Source organism: Haliaeetus leucocephalus, unplaced genomic scaffold, assembly GCF_000737465.1.
Source record: "Haliaeetus leucocephalus isolate CR32 unplaced genomic scaffold, Haliaeetus_leucocephalus-4.0 Scaffold495, whole genome shotgun sequence".
Lineage (NCBI taxonomy): Eukaryota > Metazoa > Chordata > Aves > Accipitriformes > Accipitridae > Haliaeetus > Haliaeetus leucocephalus.
In genome coordinates, this window is record NW_010972931.1 from 3,881,709 (window position 1) to 3,908,387 (window position 26,679).

The 26,679-nt window shown below is 43.3% G+C and overlaps 2 protein-coding genes across 6 annotated transcripts in view; both read right to left on the minus strand.

Moving 5' to 3' along the window:
• LOC104836899 (E3 SUMO-protein ligase RanBP2-like) overlaps positions 1-198 on the minus strand; it is a 33,961-nt gene extending 33,763 nt beyond the window's left edge. For all 3 annotated transcript variants that reach the window (XM_010575680.1, XM_010575679.1, XM_010575678.1), the window contains exon 1: positions 118-198. In XM_010575680.1, the coding sequence (XP_010573982.1) occupies positions 118-192 (75 nt within the window). In that variant the 5' untranslated portion in view covers positions 193-198. The remainder of the gene's footprint in view (positions 1-117) is intronic.
• Positions 199-3,392: 3,194 nt separating this feature from the next.
• Positions 3,393-26,679, minus strand: part of LIMS1 (LIM and senescent cell antigen-like domains 1) — a 34,579-nt gene continuing 11,292 nt past the window's right edge. Inside the window, exons 1-11 of one of the 3 annotated variants that reach the window (XM_010575681.1) lie at positions 22,531-22,807; positions 20,123-20,282; positions 14,628-14,694; positions 12,431-12,551; positions 11,429-11,578; positions 10,328-10,478; positions 9,410-9,502; positions 7,992-8,040; positions 5,698-5,773; positions 5,254-5,445; positions 3,393-4,861 (exon numbers count right to left, since the gene is read on the minus strand). In XM_010575681.1, coding sequence (XP_010573983.1) covers positions 5,298-5,445; positions 5,698-5,773; positions 7,992-8,040; positions 9,410-9,502; positions 10,328-10,478; positions 11,429-11,578; positions 12,431-12,551; positions 14,628-14,694; positions 20,123-20,282; positions 22,531-22,712 — 1,197 coding nt within the window. In that variant the 5' untranslated portion in view covers positions 22,713-22,807 and the 3' untranslated portion in view covers positions 3,393-4,861; positions 5,254-5,297. Of the gene's footprint in view, positions 4,862-5,253; positions 5,446-5,697; positions 5,774-7,991; positions 8,041-9,409; positions 9,503-10,327; positions 10,479-11,428; positions 11,579-12,430; positions 12,552-14,627; positions 14,695-20,122; positions 20,283-22,530; positions 22,808-26,679 lie in introns of those variants that run through there. The other 2 variants (XM_010575683.1, XM_010575684.1) reach the window with 2 other exon arrangements.

Sequence of the window (26,679 nt, forward strand, 5' to 3'; positions counted from 1 at the left end):
CGGCGCCACGCGAGGCAGGGAAAGGGATCCCACCGAGCCAGGAGAAGGAGGGGGGGGTCGGTCGGCCGCCGCGACGACCCCCGGGACCGGCGCAAGGAGGGAAGGGGAGGTCCTCACCTCTCTGGAGGAAGGCGCGGCGGCCTGCACGGAGGCGACGTACCGCTCCACTTCGGGCTTCGTGCGCCTCATCATGGCGGCGGCGGCGGTAACGGCCGGCCCCCCTCTAAGGAGGAACGCCGCCCGTTCGCCGCCGGCCTTACGCCTTCGGAAGAGAAGGAGGAAGCGACGAAGCGGGACGCGGCGGCGGCTGCGCCTGACGCAAGTTCCCGCGCAACCGCACTCAGGGGAGGGAGGGGCCTCCGCCAGCACCGCGCATGCGCCCTTTGAGGGGCGGGCGGTGAGGAAAGAGCGGGAACGCGCAGCCGCCTCAGGGGGAGGCGGGGGGGGAGGGGGGGGAGCGGCGGTCGCTGAGGGGCCGTGGGGATGATGTCGGCTGAGGGGTTTGGGTCGGTGAGGGGATGGTAGATCCTCTCCTCCTGCCTGGATTTTGTGTCCCGCTGAATTTTAAGGGGCAGCTGATCTTGGCTCCGTTGTTATTAAACCGGCTTCCCTTCCTGCGTGGGCCTTGCGCCGCCACGGAAAATCCTTGTGTGTGTGGAACCAAGCTTTAGCGTTTTCTCACCTAAAACTGCATCTTGTGGATCGCAGCAACTATAAATTTAATCCATAAGCGTGGGCCTTGCCACTGATCCAACGCTCCAGAAAATGAGTTTCCAAATATTGTAGCAGCTGTGGTGCGAAACTTTATTTTCCAGGCAGTGTGAATAGCATAACTGCACTCTTTGGTATCATCCTAAGCTATACTTGGGAACATGGATCAAAAGATGGGGAGATCAGCAACCCTCGAGACAGGAGAAACCTGCAAGTGGCAGCTGTAAGAGTTTGGCGGTTCTGGGGTGCTGGTGACGTGGTGTAATTCCCAGCAGGCAGCCTCCGATTCTGCTCGCTGGAATTACCCGTCTCTTCTGCCCGCTCAGACGCTTCAGTCAAAATGAGGCCGCTGGGCTCTGTCTCTGAAGGAGCATCATTAAAAATTTGTCCAATTCTCAGTGTTGGGCGGCCCATTGACAGCTGTATGATTCTTGCTACACCTAAAAAATACTGACATCCCCACAGCTCTTAACATCTTTGCAGGAAAAATAAGGAAACATAGCTAACTTGTTCCTGTAAGGAGACCAGCGGCATTCATGTAACACCCTGACCCTCTCTTTTATTATTTCTTCTAGTAATGGTGATTTATTTAGACATCGGGTTTAATTCCCTAAGAAAAAAGAGAATATTTTTTCTCTGTACTTTTTAATGGTGTGTCTACAGCTGAGGTTACCAAACAATTTATCAACGCCTGCCGGGCTTGGTGCTGGTGCAGAGAACGCTGGGGTCGGCTCACTGGAGGACGTTACTGCTCTTTGGCTGATGGGGAGGTATGGGAAACTGCCTTCGTACAGACAAGGTCCAGTGACACTGGTCACTGTTTCGCGCCCATCCCTGTGGAAGTGGGACCCCCCCGTGTTGTCCCGGGAAGGCAGCTCACCAGGCGGGACAGCAGTCCACTCTAGTGCTATCCCTGCAACCCGGCTGTGGTCAGCTTGGGTCACTACTTATCTGCTGGAACAGAGCGCAGGGCTTGCCACTGCCAGCAGCAGAAAGGCTTTAGGCTCAGCTTCTTCCCCCTGCAGCTACGTCCATTGGGTTTTCTGAAGTGCTCCCTACGGTTAGTCTAAGCAGGGGCTTCTGAAGGAATCTCTCTTGCCCATGCATGATTGATCCCAGGCAGCAGAAAGGGGCAAAGCTTCCGAGGCATCCGTTCCCAAATCCCAGGCTCACAGCCTTTTTGAGAGACCTAGTAGGGGTCATGGGTAGAAAAACAATAATAAAGTCTGTCTCTTTCAGGAAAGTATGTGCAGCTATGCAAAATATTTATAATACTGACAGGCCAGGAAGTGAGCTTCAACACCAGACTTGTAATTGTCCAGGCTGCCTAATTGCTAGCTTGGTCCCTGGCTCTGTTTTGCAACTGCTTTTAATTAATCCTCTTCATGACGGTGTCCAGGGATTTTATTTCAATGACAGTTCACTCCAAAGACAGCTCCCAAGAGAGCAGTGTGGATTTAGAGAACCCTCCACCTGAGATAGGACTCCAATAATAATAAAAAAATTTCACCATGAGGGCGATTAAGCACTGGAACATACTGCCCACAAAGGTCTGTGAAATCTCCTTCCGCAGAGATACTCAAGCCTGGCTGAGCAAGACCTTCAGTACTGATCCAGCTTTGAAGTTAGACCTGCTTTGAGCGGATGGCTGGACTAGCTGGCCTCTAGCAGTCCCTTCCAACCAACATTTTTTCCACGATTCATCAGGCTTTGAACCCTCCAGTACCCCCAGATGCTCTCAGCGCTACATCGCGGGGTCTGAGATACACACGCTCGTGTTCATGAAATACAAACCGCTGCCTTCATGAACTGTAACACAGCGTTCACCACCAGGAACGTGGAAACAAACAAAAAAAACCCCAGCCTGTGTTACAGCCACAGGGCTACCACAGAGCCGAGAGGAGACCCGTGGCTGCGCAGCGCCAACGAGGCCACTGTGTTGGAGATGGATGTCACCCCGAGCAATGTGGATGTGAGCCAGGTCTTGCCGTTCAGCCTCAGGGTTAGCGACCCTTCCCGACTCTTTGAGCAGTAAGGCTGTGCATACGTAGGCTGAAGGAAAAGATGTACAGTCGGTGTAATGTGGAAAACCTAGAATAAGAAGTGAACTACGATTTAAAGGAAGCATTGCTGAGTATGGTCTACTGAATCCATGGCACAGTCCAAAATCCAAACAGGGCTACCATGCTAGTTATGTAAACTTTTTCAGGGGACATTTTAAGCTTTTCTAGTCTTGGAGCACAGTCAGGACTGCCTTCAGTTACTGAACTGTTACGGCATTCAATAACTACGTAGGATAACATAGTAAAAAAATACCCTACCTAGCACTAAACTGGAAGTTTGTGGTGACCGTTTCATTACAGGGAGAGGCGGAGAGAAAAAACTGATAGGAAGGTGAATGTTTTACACTCAGACAAGATAATTTCTTTAGGAAAAACTAGTGACTGTGCCAATGCAGAAAATATCCAGAAGAATCAAGCTGTTCTTTATGAAACAAACTGCATTTCTTTCATGAACCTAAGAACTAACTACAGCGGGACATTTAGGAAAGGCATATGTCTCCTTTAAATCCGGATAATAAATATTTACATACAGTCACAGGTAAAAGCATAGGGAACCAATTGCTTTCCAGTTGCTTTCCCACCCTTCTCAAGCACTCATTTAAGAGAGGTGATACAAGGTTTAATAACATAAGCCTTTATTGATGACACTTGAAAGCAGATGTTTTAAAGCAACTAATTTTTCATAAACTGGAAAGAAAGTTTTACTTCCTATGATGTAATTACATAAAATCTGTTTAAGTCACTAATATAAAAAGAATAAAAAAATGTTTGCGTACTTCGTAATGTAGTACCATCAAGAAGTCCTAAGTAACTGTATTTTCTATAAAAAGGGGAAAAATAAAACAGATTTGCATGGACAGAAGTCAATAGTATAAAACAATTAAATGTATGTTATAAGGAATTCTGATGATTTGTGAGCTCAGTTCTTGAAGATGGCTAAAGAAATAGATCCTAGCAGGATCAACCCTTGTACATTTACACTCATAGGTGTAAAAGTAATATTGCCAGTTAACTGAAATACGCATTTTCAGTATTGTTCAGAAGATTAACAAAGTCTAGAAGCTAAATTTTAAGCTCAGGTGTTCACATTTGAAATAAAATACTTCTTGCATCCTGTATAATTAAGGCAAAGTATGTTATCTTTTGAAAATACCTTGTATATAGTTTCTGCATAAAAATACGAAATAAAAAATAAAACTATATATATATTTAATGGAACACTGTTATGCATGGTCCAGCAGAATAAGGCACAAAAAGTAAATAGAATGCAAAAGCATATATAAAAGTTAATGAGTTATTTTGAGTGGAATATAGCAAAATTCAAGTAGTTCTGAGTATGCTCATTTCTTGCAATAGGAATATATATTTTATATAGGTATTTCATGCTAAGCCTGATGTACAAAGATTCATCATGTAAGCATAATCTATCGTAAATAGGTCATTTGTACAGTGACTGTATTTAGAAATCTGATACTTTTCAAACTGTCTGAAACAAGGCTCCTTAATGAGATGACTTGGCCTGAAATCCAAGCGTGAATTTTTCCACCAGGCAGGCAAGTTTTGTGTGCATGCTTAATATAAAGGTTAATATTTTCATTAATATAAATAACAATGCATGCCCCTGAAGTTGGACACATTTGCAGTTTGTTTTGGCAGGTATTCACAAGCAAATTTTCTCTCTCTGTAAAATTCCACAGAGATTACTGCGCAGTATGGGCCACCTGCATCAGTTCACCTGCATTATCAGGGTCAGAAACCTTTCAGGTGAGCTGGTATTTAATTTAGTTTGGAAGTATGGTCTGTCTATCAACAAATAAGCATACGTGTATAGAGAACAGAGAATCTTAAGATATTTTGATTTGATAGAAGATGTACATCATCATTTGTTGTCTGATTGAAGCCTCAAAGCAGCTCCCCCTGCAAGTAATAGATGTAAGATTTTCACAAAGGAGGGGGAGAGCAGATGAAGTCTTTACTTCCTTCCCAAAGTTTCAGCGAGTTTCTTCAGTCTTTTCTTCAGCTCTAGAGGAAACTTCTCATAACACTTTTTGCAGACAGGCTTCATATCAAACTCAACAAATTTATTCCTAAAACAACAAAGCAAAACCCAAAGTTTTAGCAGCAGGAATAATGGGAAAAAAATATTTTAAAAAGTATCCTATCATCAAATGTGCACAGGCAAAAAATTACAACTGCAATTTATACATATATATGAAGTTACTTTTACAAGGTTATACACAGTAGACAGTAATTACAGTACCCTGTTGAGTAAGTTACACGGTTTTTACCCAAATGTCCATATTTATTAACCGTGTCATTTAAAAAGCCTTTCAAACCTAGTTGTAGAGCTAAACAGACTAAACATAAGATAATGGAATAACAAGTTAATATTTCAAGCTGCAGTTGTGTGAAAATATTTTGGTTTTGAATGCCATAAGTTCATGCAAAAACTTAAAATAAAAGCATCCTTAGCACTGACCAAAGAAGAAAGGAGCAGAGGTGGTGGTGAGAAGGGAAAAAAGTTTACAAACAGATTGGCTTTTTCTTTTTCTGCTTCTCTTTATCCTTTGCTTCACGTTCCCGTTTGGCAAGTCGTCGCTTAAATTCATCTGGCATTTTCTCATAACAGTGTTTGCAGACAGGTTTTAGATCAATTTCAACAAACTTATCCCTTTAGAGTTAAACACAGAAAAAATAAAGGACAGAAAAGGAGAAGAGTTAAGAAGACTAACTGAAGGAAGACCCGAACAGACAGCTGAAAGATGTAAATCAGTAAGTGGAGCAAGAGGAAGAAAGATGCACATATTTTCTCAATGCTGCTTATATGTTTTTCATACTATAACAGTTACACTATAGCAACATCTACACTCTGAAGGTAAGCACTGATATGTTTTGAAGGCATCACACTTATTGATAAACTTACTTGAGTGTTAACTTAGTGTTGCAAGTTGAACAAGCGAAACAGTTCACACACCATGCCTTATTCAGAGCAGACACAACTAGGGCGATGGGAAAAATAAGAAATCATTAGCATTACAAAAAACCAAGAAGTTATTACCAAAATTTTAAGCTCACACATGAGGCATGAAGAACAGTCATTTGATTCTTGTATTAAGGAGCATAACAATAATATGGCAAGACTGCCTAGTTCAAGGCAGAGGTGTGTGTAGTGTAGCAGGACTGTGAAGCACTGATAAAGCTGTCTCTGAGGCAAGACCAGTTTAACCTATTTCTGCCTCCTGTTTCTTGCTTCCACCTCACCTCATAGCATGCTGACCTCGGGCAACTCTTCTACGAGGCCGTGTTTACAAACTAATCAGGAAACTTTTTCAGCTGAAGAGCAATCCAACAAAATTGTGTTTATGTTTTCATTTAGTTTCATTTCTCAGATCCAGTTCAGACTGCAGTGCCATCAAGAGTAGCACTTGCCCAGCCGAAGAAAATAACGTGAAGGCAGCAGTCAGGACACAGCACTGTCAAGGTGAACAAATTTATGGACTCATGGGATAAATTACCTGATCAAGAAAAACTTGAATGTATTTTTATTCTTGGCTTTGGAGAGAAAGTAACTATATTCTCTTTGTTCTGTATCTCAATCCTTTTTCTGTTCTTCCTGTCTTTCAACATACCTTCCCAGTTTTCCCTGCCAAAAATCTGCCTCTCTTCTTAATCTAAGTTAGAGGATGCAGGACAATGGTGTTCTCATAAAATACAATATTTTGTCAACAACAAACAGAACCAGAGCATTGTCACGCAGAGCTTTTTTTCCTGCACTATGGGGCAAGCACGTCCACAGATGCATAGTTATTCCACTGCTTGCCAAAATAATACTAGTCAGATGAAAGTCTTTGCTCCCAAGCAACCTCTGTAATACAGTCATAGACACCCTCCTGAAAAACTGCTGCCACAGATATTTGTTTCACCACACAGAGAGACAGAGAGAGAACAATATTGGTTACTCGTAACTTGTGACAGCAGTGTCAAATTTGTGTGCAGAAATCAAAGAAGAAATGTAATTGAAGACATACACTGAAAATAAAGAAATTACTGCATTACACTATATTCTGTTCAGTTCAGAGACCAAAACATACAATATGGGTGTCAGATTGTATGATGAAAGGTCAGAATCATACAGAGATGTAGTTATCAGACAAGGCTGAATTTATTCATTCACCTCAAGTTCCAGTTCTGCTCATTCTAGTAGGATTTTACTGAAAAGGAGGACACTGTTGCCTCTAAAGCGTTTTGGATTGTTGTTCTGCAGGTATAGTCCAGTCCAGAAAATGTGGGGAAAGCACATCTCTGGAATGTAAGTCTCATCCTATAGTTACATGACTATAAACTAGTTTATGGCCCTTTTTACATGCTAGAGGCTTCCTCCTACTTTGCTAATGGCTTTGGCTTAGGTAAGGCTAACATTGGTATTATAATATTTCCTTCAGGCAGGGGTAAATAGGCATATAATGTTGCATTATTTCAGGTACAATAATTTGCTTTTGGCATTATAGCTGGTTGTCCAAAAAAACCCTCAAAACCATCACTCTCTCCCCCCAAAAAACCCCAAACCAACCCCCAAACAACAAAACCCCAAAAAACCTTAAACCATGTGCTTCCAGTTCTGCCTTTACAGCATGCATCTTTCCAAGTATGATCTTCCCTGGTTTTGTGACATTAGCATCAGCCTAGATGTTCAAAAGACAGGTGCCTGTGATAGATAGGTAAATATCTAGGAACCAAACCGACATAATGGGAACTAGGCACTTTTACAAAATCCCTAAGAGTGCCCACCCACGTCTTTCAATATCCAAACACTTTTTCAAATTTGGTTCATGATCCCTAAATTCATTTGAGGAGATGCCTGGGTGGTCATTCTCACCCTTGCACGTGTTCTTTTTTGAAGGTGGTGGGGCAGGAAGTCACTTCTGTGCATCTCCCAGCATCCCTGGCCTTTGCATGTCACTAAGGGGTTTCCAGTTGACCATGATTCTCTTCAGCCACTGGGTGGTCTTCTACCATCAAGAAACGCTTGCTTTAAGGTTTTCTTACCATTTGGTCTCTGATTAATCAGCTCGAACCTTATTTCTGATCAAGAGCATGGCTGGTTTTGTTTTAGTGAGAACAATCAAGGATTCAACAGGGGGCTGCTTTCCCCTTACTTCCACTTTTACGGAGAACTTCCATCAGAAAGGAACATTAAGGAAACAGAAAAGTGCTTACCATCTCCTTCAATCACACGGTTGCAATGGAAACAAACATCACCAAATAGCTGAAGAGGAAAGAGAAGTAAAAAATTTTTAATGTAATGAATTTATCGAGGGTAACTTCTCGAACTAACAAAAAACTATACTTCAGCTGATGGCACAACAGCTTTCCTATTTATTTCAGTAAAATAAAGAGAATGCTGACAAGTCTGGTTTTATTTTCCAAGTACATTTTGCATCACTTCATCACAAAAAGTCTTTATAATATTAAAGATGAAAACATTTGTTGACATCTGTTTGATCCCCTGTAAACATGATTTCTCTAATCCTGAACATTTGAAATACAGCAGTTGGTGTGACATACACATCATTACTAATCAGCCAATTTAACATTTGGATTTACATGCATGACTAAAACAACATATTGCTGTTTCTGGCAAAAACTGTAAGGAAATGTTATTTTTATTTAAAAAAAAAAGGCTTAACATTTGTCCACAATATAACAACTAAGAAGTGCTCAAAGTTTCATATATCTTTTTCTAACTGTAGTAGTTAACACAGTAAAATACATTCACTGTACATACAGCTCGTCTAGTGTATGTACTTGCCCCATCACAGCTGCAACACTATTACTACTAATGTCATGGCACTTCTTGTCTACAAGTATGCCAGCAACATTTCAATCATCTGCCCTTCATCACTGACAAATTAAGAATCCATCTGTAATTAGCAGATGCCTTACAACTCCCAAACATAACCCCTACTCTTGTATTTATATAAGCGAAGAGGTAGACGTGACACAATGCAGATGGCTTCCAAATAAAAAAGGTCTATAAATCGTGGTGCTGGACTACACAACCAAGGGAGTCTGGAGAGAGATGGTATCATGGTATAGAACTCCTATATAAATGCAAGTGCTCACTAGGTGGTGTCCTCTGACAAATTTAGTCTTCAAAGTCTTCAGCAAACTAATGAATGAGCTGGGTGATACAGCATATGTTAACACACAGTCACCTCAGAGCAGCAGCTGCAGGGAAAACCACGCTACTCACTAGGGCCTTGTCTTTAACCGCAGCTACCGAGTGGCAAATCTTCTTTAGCTCCTTGGGAAAGACTGCATGTCAGTTGCTGTGATCTCACAGACATGTAAAAGTCGGTAACAGCTCTACTTAAGTACCACTAAGCTTGAAGAACAACTCAATACTGATTGTCCTGGCTAGCCTTTGTGAAATACCTGCAGTTTTATTTCTCACTACCAGACCCATGTATAGAGAAACCCATATAAATTAACTTCAACAGAACATCTGCTAATTGGCATTACACCCACAGGTGCCCATAAGAAAACAGAAGAATGTCCATGGTTTTCCATTTCTAGCTAATGAAACCAATTCATGAGTTTACCACTTAACACCATTTTTAAATATGCAACCTTACCTGATTGTAGTGGGTTTCACAATACGCCAAGCCTTTTCTCTCATAATGACGATGACCAAGGAACGGCTTTTCACATTTTGCACAAACAAAATGCTACAAAGAAAATTACATACATTTTTCGGGATTATTTGGAAGTAATGGTATTTTTTCTGGAAAGCAAACCAACCAAGCCCAGTACTGAACATGACTGAAGTCTACTGAGCTAGCTGTGCCATCTCAAAAAGGAGAGTTAAAACTTTTTTGTTTCTACATTTAGACCACTAATACAATGTTCCTTTCAGTATCTTCAACACTTCAATCCAAAAGTTACAAAAAAACAAAAATCAAAGGGATTCTCATATGTTATCAGTGAACAGAATGAAGAGATATTAAATAATTTGCACCATCATTACACTCCTGTGAAGAAAGCATTTGCTGGAGGAGATTTTGAAAACAACAAAAGGAATAAACTGTTTATCTTTCTAATTTAAATGGAAGATGTAGAACTAAATCTTGTACATGGCCTTGAAATATGAACTCTCAGGTAAAGTGCTTTAGCGATATTTACATGGCAGGTGACTATGGAAGGCATAAGGGTGTTATGATGCTCAGTAACATTATGGTTGCCACAGAATTTTACTGCCTTGTCACATGTACTGCTTTGCACTCTAAAATTTTCTTTTGTAAGAACCTCACAGTGCTTCCTTTGATTACTGATTTTAGTTTCACAGTCAAAGCTCTCTGTAAGGTGGGAAATAACTCCTATTTCACAGTGGAAGACCAGCCACAAGAAGGCTGAAGACAGGATTAGGAGAAGGCATTTACTAATCATTGCTTCCTACTTTGCTAATCCTTTCATTGAAACTGATCAGCAAAATCACAGATAAGTATGTTAATGTTTACGGTTGTAAAAGACAATATATATCATCTGACGTTTACCTCCACGTGCCATTGTTTGCCCATAGCATTCACCACACGGCCTTCAATTGGTCTTCTACATGCCCCACAGATGGGGACACCCATTTTGTCATGGCAGGGTAAGCAGTATAATTCTCCCTTCAACTCACGAGCATCAGCAGTAAGCTCCTTCCTGTTCAAAAGTTAATGAATTGAGAGCATGAATAAAGGCACTGACCAATGTCAACTCTTGAGAGTTTCTGAAAAGAAAAAAACAATTTTTAGCATGTGTTTTAGAAGTTGTATTTGTACTACAGTAATGCAGCAGCATCAGATGTGACATAGCTCAAGACTGATCACAGTAAAGTGAGAACAGGCTGCTAAGGGAGATGCACTAACTCTCTCTGAAAACAGCTACTGAGCTATTGTCATCCTGCACTCTGGTGATGTAGCACGAGCGCACGTGTGTGCGAGCTGTACACGGTTGGTTTATATTCTGGCACTCTTATCACCAGTTTATTTTAGATTTGCATAACTGTAACTGAAAGTATAATGTAGTCCTCTACATCTAGGTATGTTTTCCTTGTTGTATCAGAGAAAGAAAACTACGGACCCACATGAGCTGGCTATGTTTATTGATTGCCAACTGCAGAATCTCATATACTCTACCTTTTAGTAATTTGAATGGTTATGATACTGAGAACAGCTACACTTTAAATGTGACTGCACTCACGAATGCTCTCAACCGGTTGCCACTGACACAACACTAAATGTTGTTATTCAAATCAACCTTTGCGTTGGCACTGAAATGGTAGCTTCCTTTTTTCTTCCACTCGTAGCAGAATAACAAGCTATCATTTTGCTGCTACAAGAACTGTTATCTGTGTCCATGCTTCATATTTTGTAAGGTACCACCTTGTCCTGCAGAGTCCAATCTTTCTTTACTCCCCGACAGGTCAGCTGTTGTTTGAACTCAAGGTCCAACTCCACCATCCCAAAAGCAGTAACACACATCTGGCTGCAAGGCACCCAGACCCCACCCCTCTTGCCAGTTGTACAGGACAGGTTTTCACTTTAAGATGTAAATCGATGAAGCAAATAAACCCAGCATTTTCATGTTTTCCTTTGCAGAACTCAAGTTACCCGCAGTTTGCACAGTTGAAATGATCAGGATGATAAGGATCATTTTTAAATATGAGAGGCTGTTCGTCAATTATGGCATGACACTTCTGGCAAATGTACTTTCCCAGGCCTCTGGCTTTTTCCCTGTTATGGCAAGGACGGCAGAGATGTCTGAAACAGCATAAAAAAAAGAGGTAAGTACTGGTACCAGGTACTACAGTGCAAAATATAAACCAAAAATCTATTAGAACCTCATTTCAGTCAGCCCTTTTTGGAGGGAAAACAACCTTTAAAACAATTTCCTTGCTAGGCAAACCAAGCTCAGAAAAGGCAGGGTGATGATTTTATTTTCTGTCACCATAGGAGTAGAATTTCTTCAGCTCATTTGAGTTTAAGCTGTGTTGAAACACAGAAAACAAAGTTTGCTATAGATTCTCATTGCTGAATGTTTTACTCTCAAAATCTTAAAAATTTAGACTGGAAGCTGGATGAGCACACAGGTCCTAATTCTGTAGGTAACTCTGTATATCATATTGTACATATGAAGACAATGGCCGTAGAATTCACTTGTAAAACATGCTTCTGATCACAGCTGGTAAAAATATCCTACTCTGTGAAGGATCCCACTGAACTTAAAGCAATTATTAATAAATAAGGTGCTAAATTAGACCAAAAGTGGAAACCCAAGTTGGAAAAAGAAAGTAAAAATTTCTATGAAAAAAATAAAGACAATGCTTCTGTATCTGAATGTTTTCTCTCTTATTATGTATAACAATGGCCCCGAAATGTCACCGGGTAGAGAACATGTTTGCCAAGAAACCTGGTGCTGAAGTAAATATTTTAAGTGTGTATTTTAAGATACCCATTCTTAGTTTTGTGATGCACTCTTAGACCTTTTCCCCACAAAAGACACTTCAGTTGCTCCACCTCAACTGGAAAGCTTCAGGAACCAAAAGCTCTCAGTCCCCACTCTTAGTTCATTTTATTCATGATCAGTTAACAGAAGGAAGGGTGAAGATCTACCTGCCAGCATTCTTGACAAATCCAATATCAGCTAACACTTGTTGGCAGATATCACAGCAGAAGCACTCTGGATGCCAGCTGTTGTTCATAGCTTTAATAACACGACCAATAATGAACTCACCTGTAAGAAACACAATACCAGGTTGTAAAATACCCACGCTAGACAAAGTTAAAAGCAACCCACAACAGCATCACTACAATGACATCATCCTCCTCTTCCTCCCCCCGCTAAATCTGGTAGGACATATTGCTTTTGGTGTCACAGTTCTGGTTCTAAACTCTGGAATTTGGGTTTGTTTCGTTTTTTTTGCTGTGGGCTGGAAGAAAGCGTCCTTGCTGATGGAGGACCTTCTGTTCTTCACATACAAGCCCTTCTACATGCAAACTCCACCTTCTGTCTGGAATCATCCTTTTCCAGTCCCTTCCCTGTTTTTACTTATCTGTTCTCAAGCTGTTAAGAAATATATGGAGTTCTTCATATAATACGGCTTTCTTGTGTCCTCATCATCTTTCTCCTTTTCTTTAAGAAGACAACAATTTTAACTTGTCAGGTACATAGTAGTGGTTTGTACTCCACTAGGACCAAGCCTTGAAGGGGCTCTATACTCAAAGCACAACAGCACTGAGCTTGGGTGGCTGTGGACCTCCTGCAAAAAACCTCCCATGGAGTCAAAATGCAAAGGCGCAGGGATGCTGCAGAACAGTCAATCCAACACAGACAACTTCTGACCTACCACAAGGAGTCAGGTCCTGCAAGGCATTAAAAAAAATAGCATGAGAACTACCGTTCTGCATGCATGGTGTGACTGTACTGCACAGGCAGCGGAGCCACGTCCACCACACACGTGATTTACTCATTCTCTATGCGGACGTTGTAGCCAAGGCCCCCGAGCTGTGCAAAGGCTCTGCCTAAAATGTGTTGGGAGCTCAGCTTCCCAGTGTTGTGGGAGGCTGAGTCCTGGCTTTGGAGAACATACAGCTCAAACGGCTGCCAAAGGGGAGCAATCGGGCAGGTAACCAATGTGGGCAATAACATCCAGCATGAGACTCCATGGCATTCCCATGAAGTCATGGCTTTTCAAGGACAAAACCCGATGGGACTCCAGTAACGTCAGGAATGCTCGAGGCGTCATCGCTGACAACAGCCCTGTCAATTTCGGCTGCGCTTACTAAATCCAAGCAGTGGCAAAGCCCAGCCCTGTGCAGGACCATGATGAGGTTTTATGGGAGCTGGTGCTACAAGGAGCCAGAGCAGGAGAAGTGGAAGCTGTGCCAGGTGGGCAGGAGAAATCCTGGAGACAGGCAGCATAGCTCCTCAGAAATCACCACTGACCCATTTCTTCCTCTTCCCCTGCTCGTTCACATCTGCAGCGTTGAATTCAAAGGTCTATAACATCTGCTTCCCTCTTCCTCAGTGTTCAGTTCCTTCCTCCACATGGGGAAAGGCCTCACTGAGATAAGTGAAAGCCCTAGCGCCTTGCCAAGGAGCCACAGAAACCAAGAACTTCCAGACCAGTTTAAGCAATAGTAAAAAAATTAATGACTTCCCAGCCCTGCCTGAGCACGATGTGTCACACACAGGGAAGAAAAAACACGTGCAAACGATTACTGCACAGCATACACACAAGCATTTACATCAACAGTAGCAAATAAAAAGCAGCCCTCAGTGTTATGTAGGGTGGACATGAGATGCTGAAGCCTTAAAGGTATTTGTTTCAAAAATGCAACAGGGGACCAGCTGAGCATCATTTGATTATAACACTAGATGACAAAGACTGTCCCTGCTTCTGTGGAGTAGGACAGCACAGGGGGGTTACAACAGTCAAAGCAGATGATAAAGACTTGTTGCAGGGTTTCAGCTGCATGAGAAGGGCCAAATATGAGCACATGCCGATGCATAGATATATATAATCAGGAGTTCATGAACGGTCTATTCAGTGGATCACTGGAACAACAGCTAAACTACTCACTCAAATAATGCAAACTTTTTTTTTTTAAAATCCTATTGTTTGATGACCTTTAGGAAAAGCAGCTCCCTGAATTCTCTGAAGTCTAGTTCATTCTGGAAGTTCAGATGCTCAGCTGCACAGGGCCATCTCCCAGAGAACATACACAAGGGTTGCACATCTTCCCCCAGTGATGTTCCTGTTCCCATTTGTGATCAGTGTGAAGTGTTTCACCTCGATGTAAAACTTACCACATTGATGGCAGCAAGGGGCAAAAAGCATTTGAAAATCATGTTCGCAGTACTTCCTCCCTTCAAACTGCAAATGGAAAAAAATCAGAGCGTTAGAGGGATGAGGAGTATGCCCTTAACATAAATGCTGTAACACACCAGTGTGTTTCCAGATGCAGTTAGGTAGTAAAACATGAGGGCTGCACAAAAAAACCAGACCATGTGCTAGGCATTAAATCCACCCACCTTACTTCAGGTACTAGTTAGCATGTAGCGTTAGTAGCTCACTATTCCTCTAATACTGCTGAGAGTGTAAGGCATTTTCCATCACCCATTTACATCACAAGAAACATCTGAATTTTGACAAGACTGCTGAAACTCTGATGCAACTCAGTGAATTCTGGGCAGGAAATTAGCTAACAAAAACCTTTCCGGGGGGGAACATTTTCCCTGAACCCATTTGATCTCTTCCCCACTCTACATTTCCTACAAGAACGACCCAGCATACCGGAGGAAGTAAGTACAGGGGGAGGGAAAACACCCAGGGACAGAAATCTTTGCAAGTTATGGAGCCGTACAGCCAAAACATGAAGAGAAATAAGGCTTTTCCTTCATGATGCTTATTTCATAGCATCATAGAATGATTTAAGTTGGAAAAGACCCTTAAGATCATCAAGTCCAAATTTTAAGGAACAAAGTTCACTACATTGACAGATGAAATAGGGAACCAATCTTAAGGGATTTGGATTTGGATCTGAATTTTCTCACAGCTTGGAGAAGTTCAGCTGCAGTTCAAGCTTGCATAGAAAAAAAACATATGGAAAAAAAAAGTTATACAGCACTGCATTAGCAACTTAGCCAAAGAATATGTAAAAACATGTAGGCGAGTATGTCCTGAAATGAAGGGAAATGTTTAGATACCTTCAGGCACATCATTAATAGACACAAATGCCAAGTAGCATGTCAAAACCAGATAGACAATATGAGGTATGCTATAAAGTGTTTGGATTTGAATGTCTTGGTTTAAAACAGTGGAAAAAAGGGGGATAGCAGGAAACCCCACTCCTTTCTTTTTAGTGGGTCTAAGACAAAACAAAGCAAATAGCATAAAATACTACCCACAAATTAAGTTTTGGTGCACAGACAGAAAATACAGCAAAGTGCTTCAAGATTACCTATTTCATACTATGAAATTCCAAGGATCAAATACCAGATAAAAATTGAGAGACAGAGAGCTATTACTTTCTCAAAGAGTAATGGAAATTATTGGTTCATTGTGAATTATGCTTGCTTCCTGCTGGATAAAATCCTTTTTAAAATGAAAAAAATCCCAAAGCTTCCTGTTTTGTGTAAACAGGTGGTCCAGTGGGAGATGCTTAGGTTTGCTTGGACTTCAGAGCCACTGCATGTTGATCCGGGCAGACCAAACAGGTTTTTTTCCCCTCTGGTTTGCGTCAGGCAGGTTGGTTACCATTCAGTCTTGTTTATATTTTCAATCTTCTCGGCTCATTTGTGCTGCCTTTTCTGGATGACCCAGCAGTTCATCCATCAGAGAAAGCCTTGAACTTCTATAACAAATCCCACAGCACATATTTTAAAAGCAAGGTCATTTGACTGTTGTATGCTGGAGGTCCACGAGTTAAATGGCTCTGCTAAGAACAATTCACCGTGACATAATCTCCAGCTGATCTCCATGTTTTTAGCTAACTAAGTGGAAAGACATGCACAAAACCCGAGTCTTTAAAGACCCTTTCTCTAAGGTAGTTTCTGGCAAAGCCTGTTTTAAGAAAACACTCGAGGCGCAACTGGAATAGAAACAAATCTGACAAGTGCATTGCAGCTGCACCTTCCTTTAATCTTCTTATAGGTTATCACAAACATATTAGAAAAACCCCCAACTGAAAGGAACTCCCTCTCATTTAGGAGACAAAAGTCACGTGCCATTCCATTTTATTTTATTAAAAAAAAATTAATAATATTGATACAGATTCCCCAATTATAGCTGTTGTGAGTAGTCCATAAGGATTTTGCTGTATTTCTTCTGTGGTGGGATGCAGCTCTCTAAGCCCTTCGATCTCCCCATTTGGAAACTCTGCTGGCATGTGCTTATGCTAAGTTCTGTTCAGGCTGAGTGCGTAAGAAAACATGCTAAACTGATGATGCTGAGCACACCGAAACACAAATATACCCTAGCAGGTCCTAAACCCACAGTTCCCCTGCAACATTAGGCACACAGCTCTCGCCTACACCCTTATGCAACAAGGCCAACACTGGCTGGTTACGAATCCATATCGTCATTTCTAACATAGGCTCGGGAGGACATCAACAAAATTCCTGCTACGCTGTGCAAACTCCAAGCTGCGGATGGGCACCGCTCATGCCTGCAAGCAGCTTGGCTCCGGTGCCAGCCCACGGCGAGCTGTGCCGATCGGGGTCCCTGCAAGGAGCCCGGGGACACGTGCCATGGCGCAGGAGACCGGCATCGGCCTGACCAGTTCAGCTCCCACCCATGGAAAGCAGCGTGAAAGCTTATGACAGCAGTGTTTGACAGCTGATGTGATAAGCGGTTTAATGACTAACTGGGGGAACGCTGCAAGGCTTGCGATAGGCAGGGGAAGAATATTTGACTTCCCGATTGCTAAGAGCTGGAAATAATTCCCAGGAAACACTAGCTTAGCTAAACCAGGCACAGAATAAACACAAACTCACACCTGTGTTTACCCACGGGGAACCTGCTCAGAAAAACACGTTACCTGGTGACACCTCCAAACACATCCATCTTCTCAAAGAGTGCATTAAGCCAGTCACAGGAAGACACCCTTTCTGCCTATCTTCTCCAGTCACTTTTTCTCGACAGCGATAGAGAGTCCTCAGGGCACTGTCAGCCAAATCCTGAGTGTTGGCCAACCTAAGCTCACCCTCCACCTGCCTCGTTAGGGCTCTCTCCCCCAAACACTGTCACCCAGTACGTTCTCACCTCTAATACTGAGGGACCGAATGAAAGAAGAGCAAGCTGTACCCTTGTCCACCCTTCTCCTGAGCAGCACCACCGGGAAACATGGTGGGGTTTCCACTGCAATCATCTCAGTGGCCACTTCAGTGCTAAGTGAGAGTCCTTCTGGCAGCATGGGACCTGCATGGACACCCTAAAGGGTGCAGAGACAGAGGAGAAGGCCCTGCCGAAGATTTCCCAGCTGAAACAGCCCCAAAGGCACGAGGACTGGGACAGCACAGATATCCACTGGCCTCTCTACTCTCTAGAAGATGCCCAGGCCAGTACAGGAAGGCTGGGTAAGATCTGTGAGCCATCATCTGAAGGCTGTCAGAGGGCTTAAACAGACCCAAAAGTCCCTCTCTTCAACGGCAGCAAACTTGCTGGTGCACAGAGAAACTGCAAGATCTTGTGGAGGACACGAGAAGGGCTAGAGGCAGAAGGGTGATGTGAAGTTCAAGCCACACGCAAGTCTTTACGTATTCATTTAATCCTCATCACAATTATTTTATCTCTTTAATAGCTGTGGCAAAAAGGGTCTATTCTTAACTGAAACTTTCCAGTTCCTATGTAACATTTCTCAAGAACAAAGTCTCTACCCAGCCTGAAAAAAACCCTAGCAACGTTAACCAAAACGTATTTAGTACACGGGGCTATTTTCATTCCCAGGAAAATCTATCGACACTCACTTCTGACTTACTGTCTTTAACAGGGAGCCTCACTTTGCAGTAAGAGAGTGCTCAAAGACCAGCCATAATGAATACGAATGTTAACAAGGTAGCAGTAGGAAGCAAAATGCTTACATCGAATATATCTAAACACCACCAGGATACTTGCCCCTGCCAAGGAGATTCAGGTATGGCCACCCGTGAGCAACAGAGAGGTTGCAATATTCCTGGACCAGGTGCAAAAGTAAGACTTTCTTTCCACTGTGGTCCTTGTCCATCCCCGTAGCAGATACAGGCTGCCTACAGCAGGATTTCTCAAACTTTTATTTTTAAGAAAGTACCATTCAACTTTCTAAAGGAGGTCCCTGGAATGTCTCACTGTTTTTTGAGTCAGAAAAAGGATTAATAAAGTACTCATTATTTAGAGAAAATACATTTTATTGTTTTAAGACAATTTCATTAACACAATTACAAATATTTTAGTTTTAAAACATTTATATCACTTTACGTTTGCCTCAGGTCTTAACATGTCAGGATGGACTCCTTACCATGCCTGCAGGCAGGCAGCAGCTCAGTATATATTAACAATTGTAATGCAACGTGTAAGTATCTAGGGGGTGTTTTGTTTTGTTTTTATTTAATTGCTACTGCCTTGCAGCTCACCTTTTGATGTCTTATGGAACACAAGTGGTGCATTTACCGCAATTTGTGCCACACTATCCCTACAGCACTGAAAAGTCTTTTGATCCTCAAACAAGGGGAGAGAAAGCAAACGCCAGGAATCCCCTTTGCCAGTCTCTTTTCCAATCTACATGCCTTCCTCAGCTTCTCCTCATCACCACGTAACGTGGCTCTGTAAAATTAGAAATACTATTGTGGAAGATAAACTGTTTTGCTCTTGCCACAAGGATGGCACACTGTACGTGAGAGCACAGCATCGTGCTTTTAACACGCTGCTCACCTTCCTTTTCAGATCACAGGATGACATAAATCCTGTAACCGCTACTGTAAGTTGGACTACAAGCTACTTCAGCAGGACCTTATCTCTCAGACAGTAATTCCCTGTCTCTCATCATCTACCCTTCCTTACACCGATCACTTCATATTTTATGAAGTAGTCTAAAGCTTTCACTAAAACCACTTTATGCTCGAGATAGCTGAGCCACAGCCTGAAACCCCACGATAGCGGAAGACAAAATAAAATGACACAGATATCAAAATACCCACCTGAGGTGAGGGCAATCTACCCGGGTCTGAGAAATATGACTGAGAGCAGGTTTTAACCCTTGAAAGCATGTAAGAACTGCTAACTCTGAATGCTCCAGTTTGTTAAACCTAGAGTTGACCCTACCTACGTAGGCCCTGTCTGGTCTGGGCTCTCTGCACGCCCTGATCTCAGCATGCTGACTTACAGGTCATCACCACGAGGAACTTTTCACATGCCGCGCTGGCCTCACTCAACTCAGCGATAAACCTCCTATGGACCACAGGATGCTGGGGTTTCCCTCTATATGACTGTTTGCTTCTAAGAATTATGCTTTCTCTCTATTTCTGGTATGATATATCAGATTCACAGATTTCAGGGGAAAAAAATCTGCACCAAGAAAGAAATGTCCAGCAGTTTTTTTCTCAGCTCTGATAACATTAGGCTACACATTTAAATAAAGTTATATACACTGATGTCCTCCAAATTAGCACAGAAATGTTTCTGCTTTTTTCTCCCTCTACTGGGCATATCCTTTCAGAGCCCAGTTCTTGCCACGGGACTTTTTAAGCTATCGATCTGCCTGTAGCTACTTCTGGTATGGGAATGAAGGCAAAAGCTGGGGGCGAGAGGAGCACCCTGCCCTGCTTACCTCGTAGAAGAGCCCTTCGGGAAACTGCTGAAAGCACTGGGCGCAGACGAAGCACTGCTCGTGGTACAGCTCACCGTTGCTGTTGACAATTTTCTCAGCAGGAGCAAAACCGCCCCTGCAGCGCTCACAGATGGCATTTGCAAGTGCGTTCGCCATGTTGCTGTCATTAAAAAAAAAAAAAAAACAAACAAAAAAGAAACAGAAAGAAAATTAGCCCAAATAGGCAACACCACTGGTTGTGGGTCTCTTTTTTTTCCCCCAAAGCCAACTGCATCAGCCTAACGCTAGGCTGCTCAACACAAATTTTTCAATGGACTTAATGACTTGTGGCACCCCCTCAGAAATAAAACTGCCATTTCCCCCCTGCTCCCAAACTCTGTAGAAACAAAACCCCCACAACGCACTGTAATAACTACTAATTCAAATAACCAAACAGAAACATCATTACTACAGATACATTTACAGGCTTTTTATGGTAAGAAAAGGCAGGCAATTCAAAGAAGTACTATAAAAATGACAAAATACATTAGAATTAGAGAAAACAAGGGCAAATATTAACAATCATCGAGGACTGGCAATTCCTAATTCTAAAATATATATAGCAGCATTGGTTGAAAAGCTCTAAATAAGCAATGTGAAAGAGTGTGTGGTATCTAGTCTGGCAGATATTACTGAAAACCAGAGCGAGTAAACAATTATTCCTTATATAAGCTTTGCATAGATTGAAGTAATTTTACAAATTTAGTTTGAAGTCATGGGATTTTTTGTTGGTTTGTTAGGGTTCATGTCGGGGAGCTCAGCTCACGGCGTGCTGGTGTTGGTCCAGGGCCAAGGGGTAGAGTGGAAATGCTCTGGCTGCCCCACTGCAACCCACACGCAGGCCAGCACAAGCTGGCAAACCCATGCCGGGGATGCAAAAAATTACTCAAATAGCGGCCCTGGTTGCTTCTCAAAGGCACGTGACCATAAAATGACAGCGTGATTAGCTGCAAAATATCAGAGGAATTAGCTACTTCATTAGGATTGTGTCCCCATATGCAGAAGACAGTACAGCTGTGTTTCAGTTAATTAAGGCCAGAAAAAGGCTCACTTGATTTTTCCTTTGCAAACATTTTCTTACTCGTATCTAGACTCTCAAAGCTATGCCTTTCAGGATCACCTCTCTGCCCTATTACCATTTGAGAGCAGATACAGGGCAGTGGTCTGGTTTCATTACAATCTGACCAGAGCTGACAAAACCACTGACTCAAACATCTACCTGGAAGATGATTAAACAACTGACATTATTTCAAACACATGTGCACACACGCACACATTTTGATACAGCTATCATGCTGCGCCTGTAAGTGCAGAGCCCTCAGTCCTCTGTAAGATGCCAAGCCTTTCCCCCCCCAAGGGACTAAGATTTCTTGGCTCCCACCGGGTTCAATAGGAATTAAATTCATTCCTTGCACAGCACCCAAGGGAGCAAGCAAACACCTGGCACATGGTTCAAAAAGGAATGTGCTTTATATCTATTTCTTATGCTGTCTCACAGAAAAGCCCTACGCAAGGTCACATCTGACCAGTCATTATTAGCTGGGTTGGTTTTTTTCCCCCCTCCCTCTAGAGATCTTTGCGGAAAACAGTAACTGCTATCCAAATATTCACTGCCGTCTCAGTGAAACAAGTGGGCAAATTTCACAAGGAGATCAGATGGAGGATGGTCTATCCCATACATAACAGACAAGCCTACAGACAAACTACAGTGATTATACGTATAAACCGTGATTAAGTATAAAGCTCGCCAGCAGTCTCCATGGATTGTGTATGCTTTCTGTCGGGGAAAACCTCAGTCATTTCACCCGTTCTCCTTATCAATCTAAATGAAGAATAATCACAACAGAAACTGGTATCTTTCATCATCACCTCAACAGTTCTCGAGCACTAAGGATCTTAAGTGCTGCCAGACATAAAGTACAATCCAAGCAAAAACAAGAAACAAAGTTCAAAACCAAATGAAAACATAAAGCTTTCCTCCTCAGTATGCAAAAGTACTTCACTTTGAAACACATCATATATGTAACAACAGCGATGTATGTAATCGTTCTGCATTAGGGAAGCAGTTTATCTGTTTGCCCAAAACAATATGCAAACAACCTAAAGTCAGAAAGACTACTTGACAAATTCCAACCCCGTTTCAACTGCCGATAAAAATTTCTGATGCAATTAATGATGAAGTTTAAAGCAACAGCTCAAATTTTAGTTGACGATTACAACTGGCAATGTATCAAGCAGAACAGTGGCAAAGGTTACATTAGAGAAGGGCTTGCACGGCCTGCCCGGAGCTCAGATAATAAAATATATATGTGCAATACAGTAATAATGTCACTGTAGTTACACCCCAAAGCTGAAGAGAATGAACTTACAATCTTGCATAAAAGTCACAAAACTCTTTGTAGAGTTTTATGTCACTGTGCCTACGTTGCAATTTTGACACCGGTTTCTCGCCTTCGTTTCCTGCAGAGTTGTGAGCATCAGGAGCGACATTGTGTGCGACCTCTTCATCCTCCGGGATGGGGTAAGGGTGAGCTCTACGCTGGAAGTCCATCACTCTCTAATTGCCTTCCCGGGTGTATATATTCTACGCTTATACCGCAGAGAAACTGTAGGCAAAGTCTGCAAAACAATATGCTGGACTTCCCCTTGCTCCCAGCAAAGCGATTTACTTTCACAGCTCTGTGTCATGTAGCCGGAGCGACTCAGCACCCTGCTAGAGCTTCAAGTTAAAAGTTCAGCAGCGGGGCGGTGAGCCCGTCACGCTGTGATTTACTGACGCTGGCTGCGAGCGGAGGAGCGCATTCCCCTGCCAGGCCCTCATGCAAACTCGGATGCTGGAAAGCGGCTTCGCTGCCGGCCGGCTGCTGATAGAAGCCGCCCAGGAGAGCGGTGGTGTGAGTAACCTACGTGAGCAAATATGTTTGCAAATATTCACCACCAAACTTCTCCGCAGCTACTTTCTGCTGAGGCGGGGTGGAGGCAGATTCCAACAATATTTTATCGTGCGCAAACCAGCAGTGGAAAGCACGAAGAGAAGACTTCTGTCATTAGGTAAACATTGCTTTAATGCTACGGTATATTAATTACATTGTAAAAATGGCCTTTAAGGTTCAACTTGTGTCTTAGAAGCCATGTGTGCTGAATTTATCTACAGGCATCTTTCTTCTTGTCAGTACTTCAGAGAAGGGGTAGGTACAGATGGATAGTTTGGTTTCTATTGTGCTTCACAGGCCATTAACCAAACTGCCAGGTATGCTATAACGGGGAATATATGAAGAAGGAAAAAAGAAGCTTGATTTCCAGTGATGTGCTGCATTTAGAACAATTATCTAACGTAAGAACACTTACTGAAGTAATTTAGTGTGGATATTAGGGAACTGAGAGAGCAAGACCGGGAAGAAAGAATGAAAAATTAATCACTCCTTCACCACAGAATGCCCTCCTAATGTTGCAAGCATTTCATGGTTGTATTCTATTTAAAAAAAACTGTTGTGCACCACTTACTAGGGAAGGCTGGGTCAATTAGCTGCAGATCAGCAGCTAATAATTACCCTCCTGCAAGCTCTCCCTGCTCGAAGCACAGCGCTTGCGGCAGACGAGGGATACTCAGCTTCCAGCAACTGCAGACAAAGCAGGCTTTTGGGAAGCTGTCCCGAGAAACTCTCTCGCGTTGAACTGACTCAGCCTCGTTAGCAATCCACTGAACTGCCGAACCACATGCACTTTGTGCTCGTGACACACAGCACCTTGGTATTTGAAGAATCTGCTGGTCTGCAAGGGGGCACGAGAAAGCAGAGGAGGGCAGGAAGGAGATGAACAGAGGCAATAAGTAGAGAAATTAGGACTAGAAGATGACAAAGCATATGGCAGAAGGTCCAGTCAAGGCTACTGCTTCCTAATACACCTTCACCTTCCCCGGACCTACTGCAGAGGGTCTGGTTTATGGCGGTTTGGGGCCGTATCTCTCACCGCTAGTTGGGATAGTTCACTCGTAAGCGTACAGCAGCACACACACCGCTCTCCACGCAGGCCCGGGCTCGCACACAGCCGTCTTCCAGCAGCCTGGCCAACCCAGCACTAGGCTTCTGCTGCTGCCAAATTTGTGGGATGGGTTTGGTCAGGCGTCTTTCCTTCACCTCCCCTCGGTAGGAATCAACCCCTGGGCAAGCCATTCTCCTGTGCCACAGGACATCATGGTAGGTGGGACCCAGGCAGCATGACCCTGCTTATTTACCCATCCGTAGGTGTGATTATCCATCTTGCACCAGAGGTACCGGGACTCACAAGCTCTAACAGGCTAAGGAGGCTGCACCCTCACCACTGACACGGCTTGGCTGGAGCTCAAGCCCTATTTTTATCTGTCATGGAGCAAGCTCCAGATCAAGCAATGCTCAGGTTGTAGCCCTAAGCCATGATGATCTTGCCAGAGCACCATTTGCAGGAAACGGAGCTGGAAGAAAAGGTTTCTGTGTCTGCTGGAGCACCGATGATGAAAACGAGCGCCGTCTGCCAACGGAGATGCAGGCGTAGTGCTGCTGGCTCTTCTTCTCCATCCTGCTTCCCAACATGTCCTGCACAGGTCAATGCTGAGCTTCTGTGGGTATGAAAAATCTCCAGGGAGACTGATTGCAATGGACTAATCATGCTGATTCATCCAGGATTAGTGCAGGTGCACCAACCCACTAAGATAAGAAACAGCAAGTCAGTCTGTCTCTTCCCCTTATCACTGACCATCTCCTCATTTTTTTTCTTGTCTTTTGTGCCAGAGGGCAGGCAATTCTCCTGGGAGGCTGCTGCTGCAAATCGGAGAGCCCTGAAGAGTTTCCTTTTCCCGGTGGACTACCTCGGTCCTTGCAGTAACCCAAAATCCACAGGCTACCAAGGTGGCTGGAAGCCACTTCTGCTGCCTTGTGTCTTCTGTGGTCAACAGGAAAACATTTGCTTGCTTCTTCAGCCTGCTACTGTACAGTCTTCTGCATGGCTGTAGCAAAGCAAGGAGTACAGAAAGTCAGTGCAATAAGATATCCATCCAAAAAGCCTGTTTTAATCTTCCTAGCTTTTTTCAAGAAGCAGTCCTACAAGGTAACAGGACTCTGTATGTGCAGTAAGTAGAAGCTGCCTGGTTCTCAAGGCCTATTGCCATTGCTGGTGGTGGAAATACTCCCAATTTGTTTTCCATTAAGCAAGAAGGGAGCCTGCCAGGAGTTTAAAAAGGGCCTTTCTGCTACTGCAGGAAAACATAGTTTCTACTGTGAAGGTTTGGTAATCCACAAATCCAGAGCAGCTGGCCATCTTTCTCTCTTCTGTCATTTTGCTGGAGGCATGCTGCCAATATCTGAAATACCCTGTTAAAAATACACGGCATTTTCATTAGGAAATTCTAGGTTACTCTGAGGTGAAGCCATCCATGGGGAGCGAGAAGCGTGGAGGGGGTTGTTGATATGCAGCAGCAGCAGCAGCTTCCCAAGGGCATTCCCTGGCATCTGGGACAAAACGTACCAGCCTGCTGTTAAGTAAGCAGCGATAAGGAGAAGAGAAAAGGGAGAAGTTAAGTATTTAACTGGAAAAGGTACCTAGGGAGGAAGGAGACAGACAGGCTCCTCCTGGTACACTGAGGATCTTATCAGAAGTCAGAGCTGATGGTGAGGAAGGTGCTAAAGGAAACGGCAGAAGAGGGGAGGGGAAGCGTCCCACTGTGGCTACGGAGAAGGGCTTCGGAAAACCACAGCAAAAATAGCCACGCTGCTTTATCATCATCGCCGACCGACGACTGCAGCCCTGCTCGCACGCTGCCTTCTCTGGAGAGCTTTAAAATCCGGCTGCCGGAGCTGGTGGCTGCCAGAGGTAGATGGGGACTTTTACAGAGAAGGCTTGGTGGCTGGCCAGCCCCGCTGAGCATTTCGCCCCACGCCACAAATAGACGTGCCGAGCAGTCACGGCTCCAAACAAGGTGCTTGGCAAAAGCAGCTGCTGCTTGGCAACTTACTCGTGCCACCGTGAAATATCACTGCGTCGCCGGCGCTGTCGGGAGGCCACGTGCCCCATTGGGTTATGCAGGGTGGGGGTAAAAGTAATCATAGCGCATCCCTCCCCTTCCCGCATAGGTTAAGGGTCATTCCGTTTTGATGATATTTAACACAGATGCCATGCAGTGGCCCTCACATGCAAAATACGGAACAACTAGAACAGAAGTTTTGCTGCAAAATATGCGTGGACTTGCAGTGCCCTGCGCTGATTTCTGCACCAACCTTTCAAAGCACTAATTGACCTTTGGCGTCTTTTTTAATTGAAATTAAAAACACTCTTGGGTTCTGGTTGCTGCAATTGTTTACCTCTTAAGCAATAAAATACTTTCTGTGTTAAGCCGGTCTCCTAAGGCAATTTGAAAGAAGGTATAAATCTTTTCTATAATAAAAATGCACATTACAGTTAGGGTTTTCACATGTGCCTAGCACTGCTCTAACTCCTGTTTCTATTAAAAAGGATGGAAAACCATCTTGAAACCACTGCAATAAAAA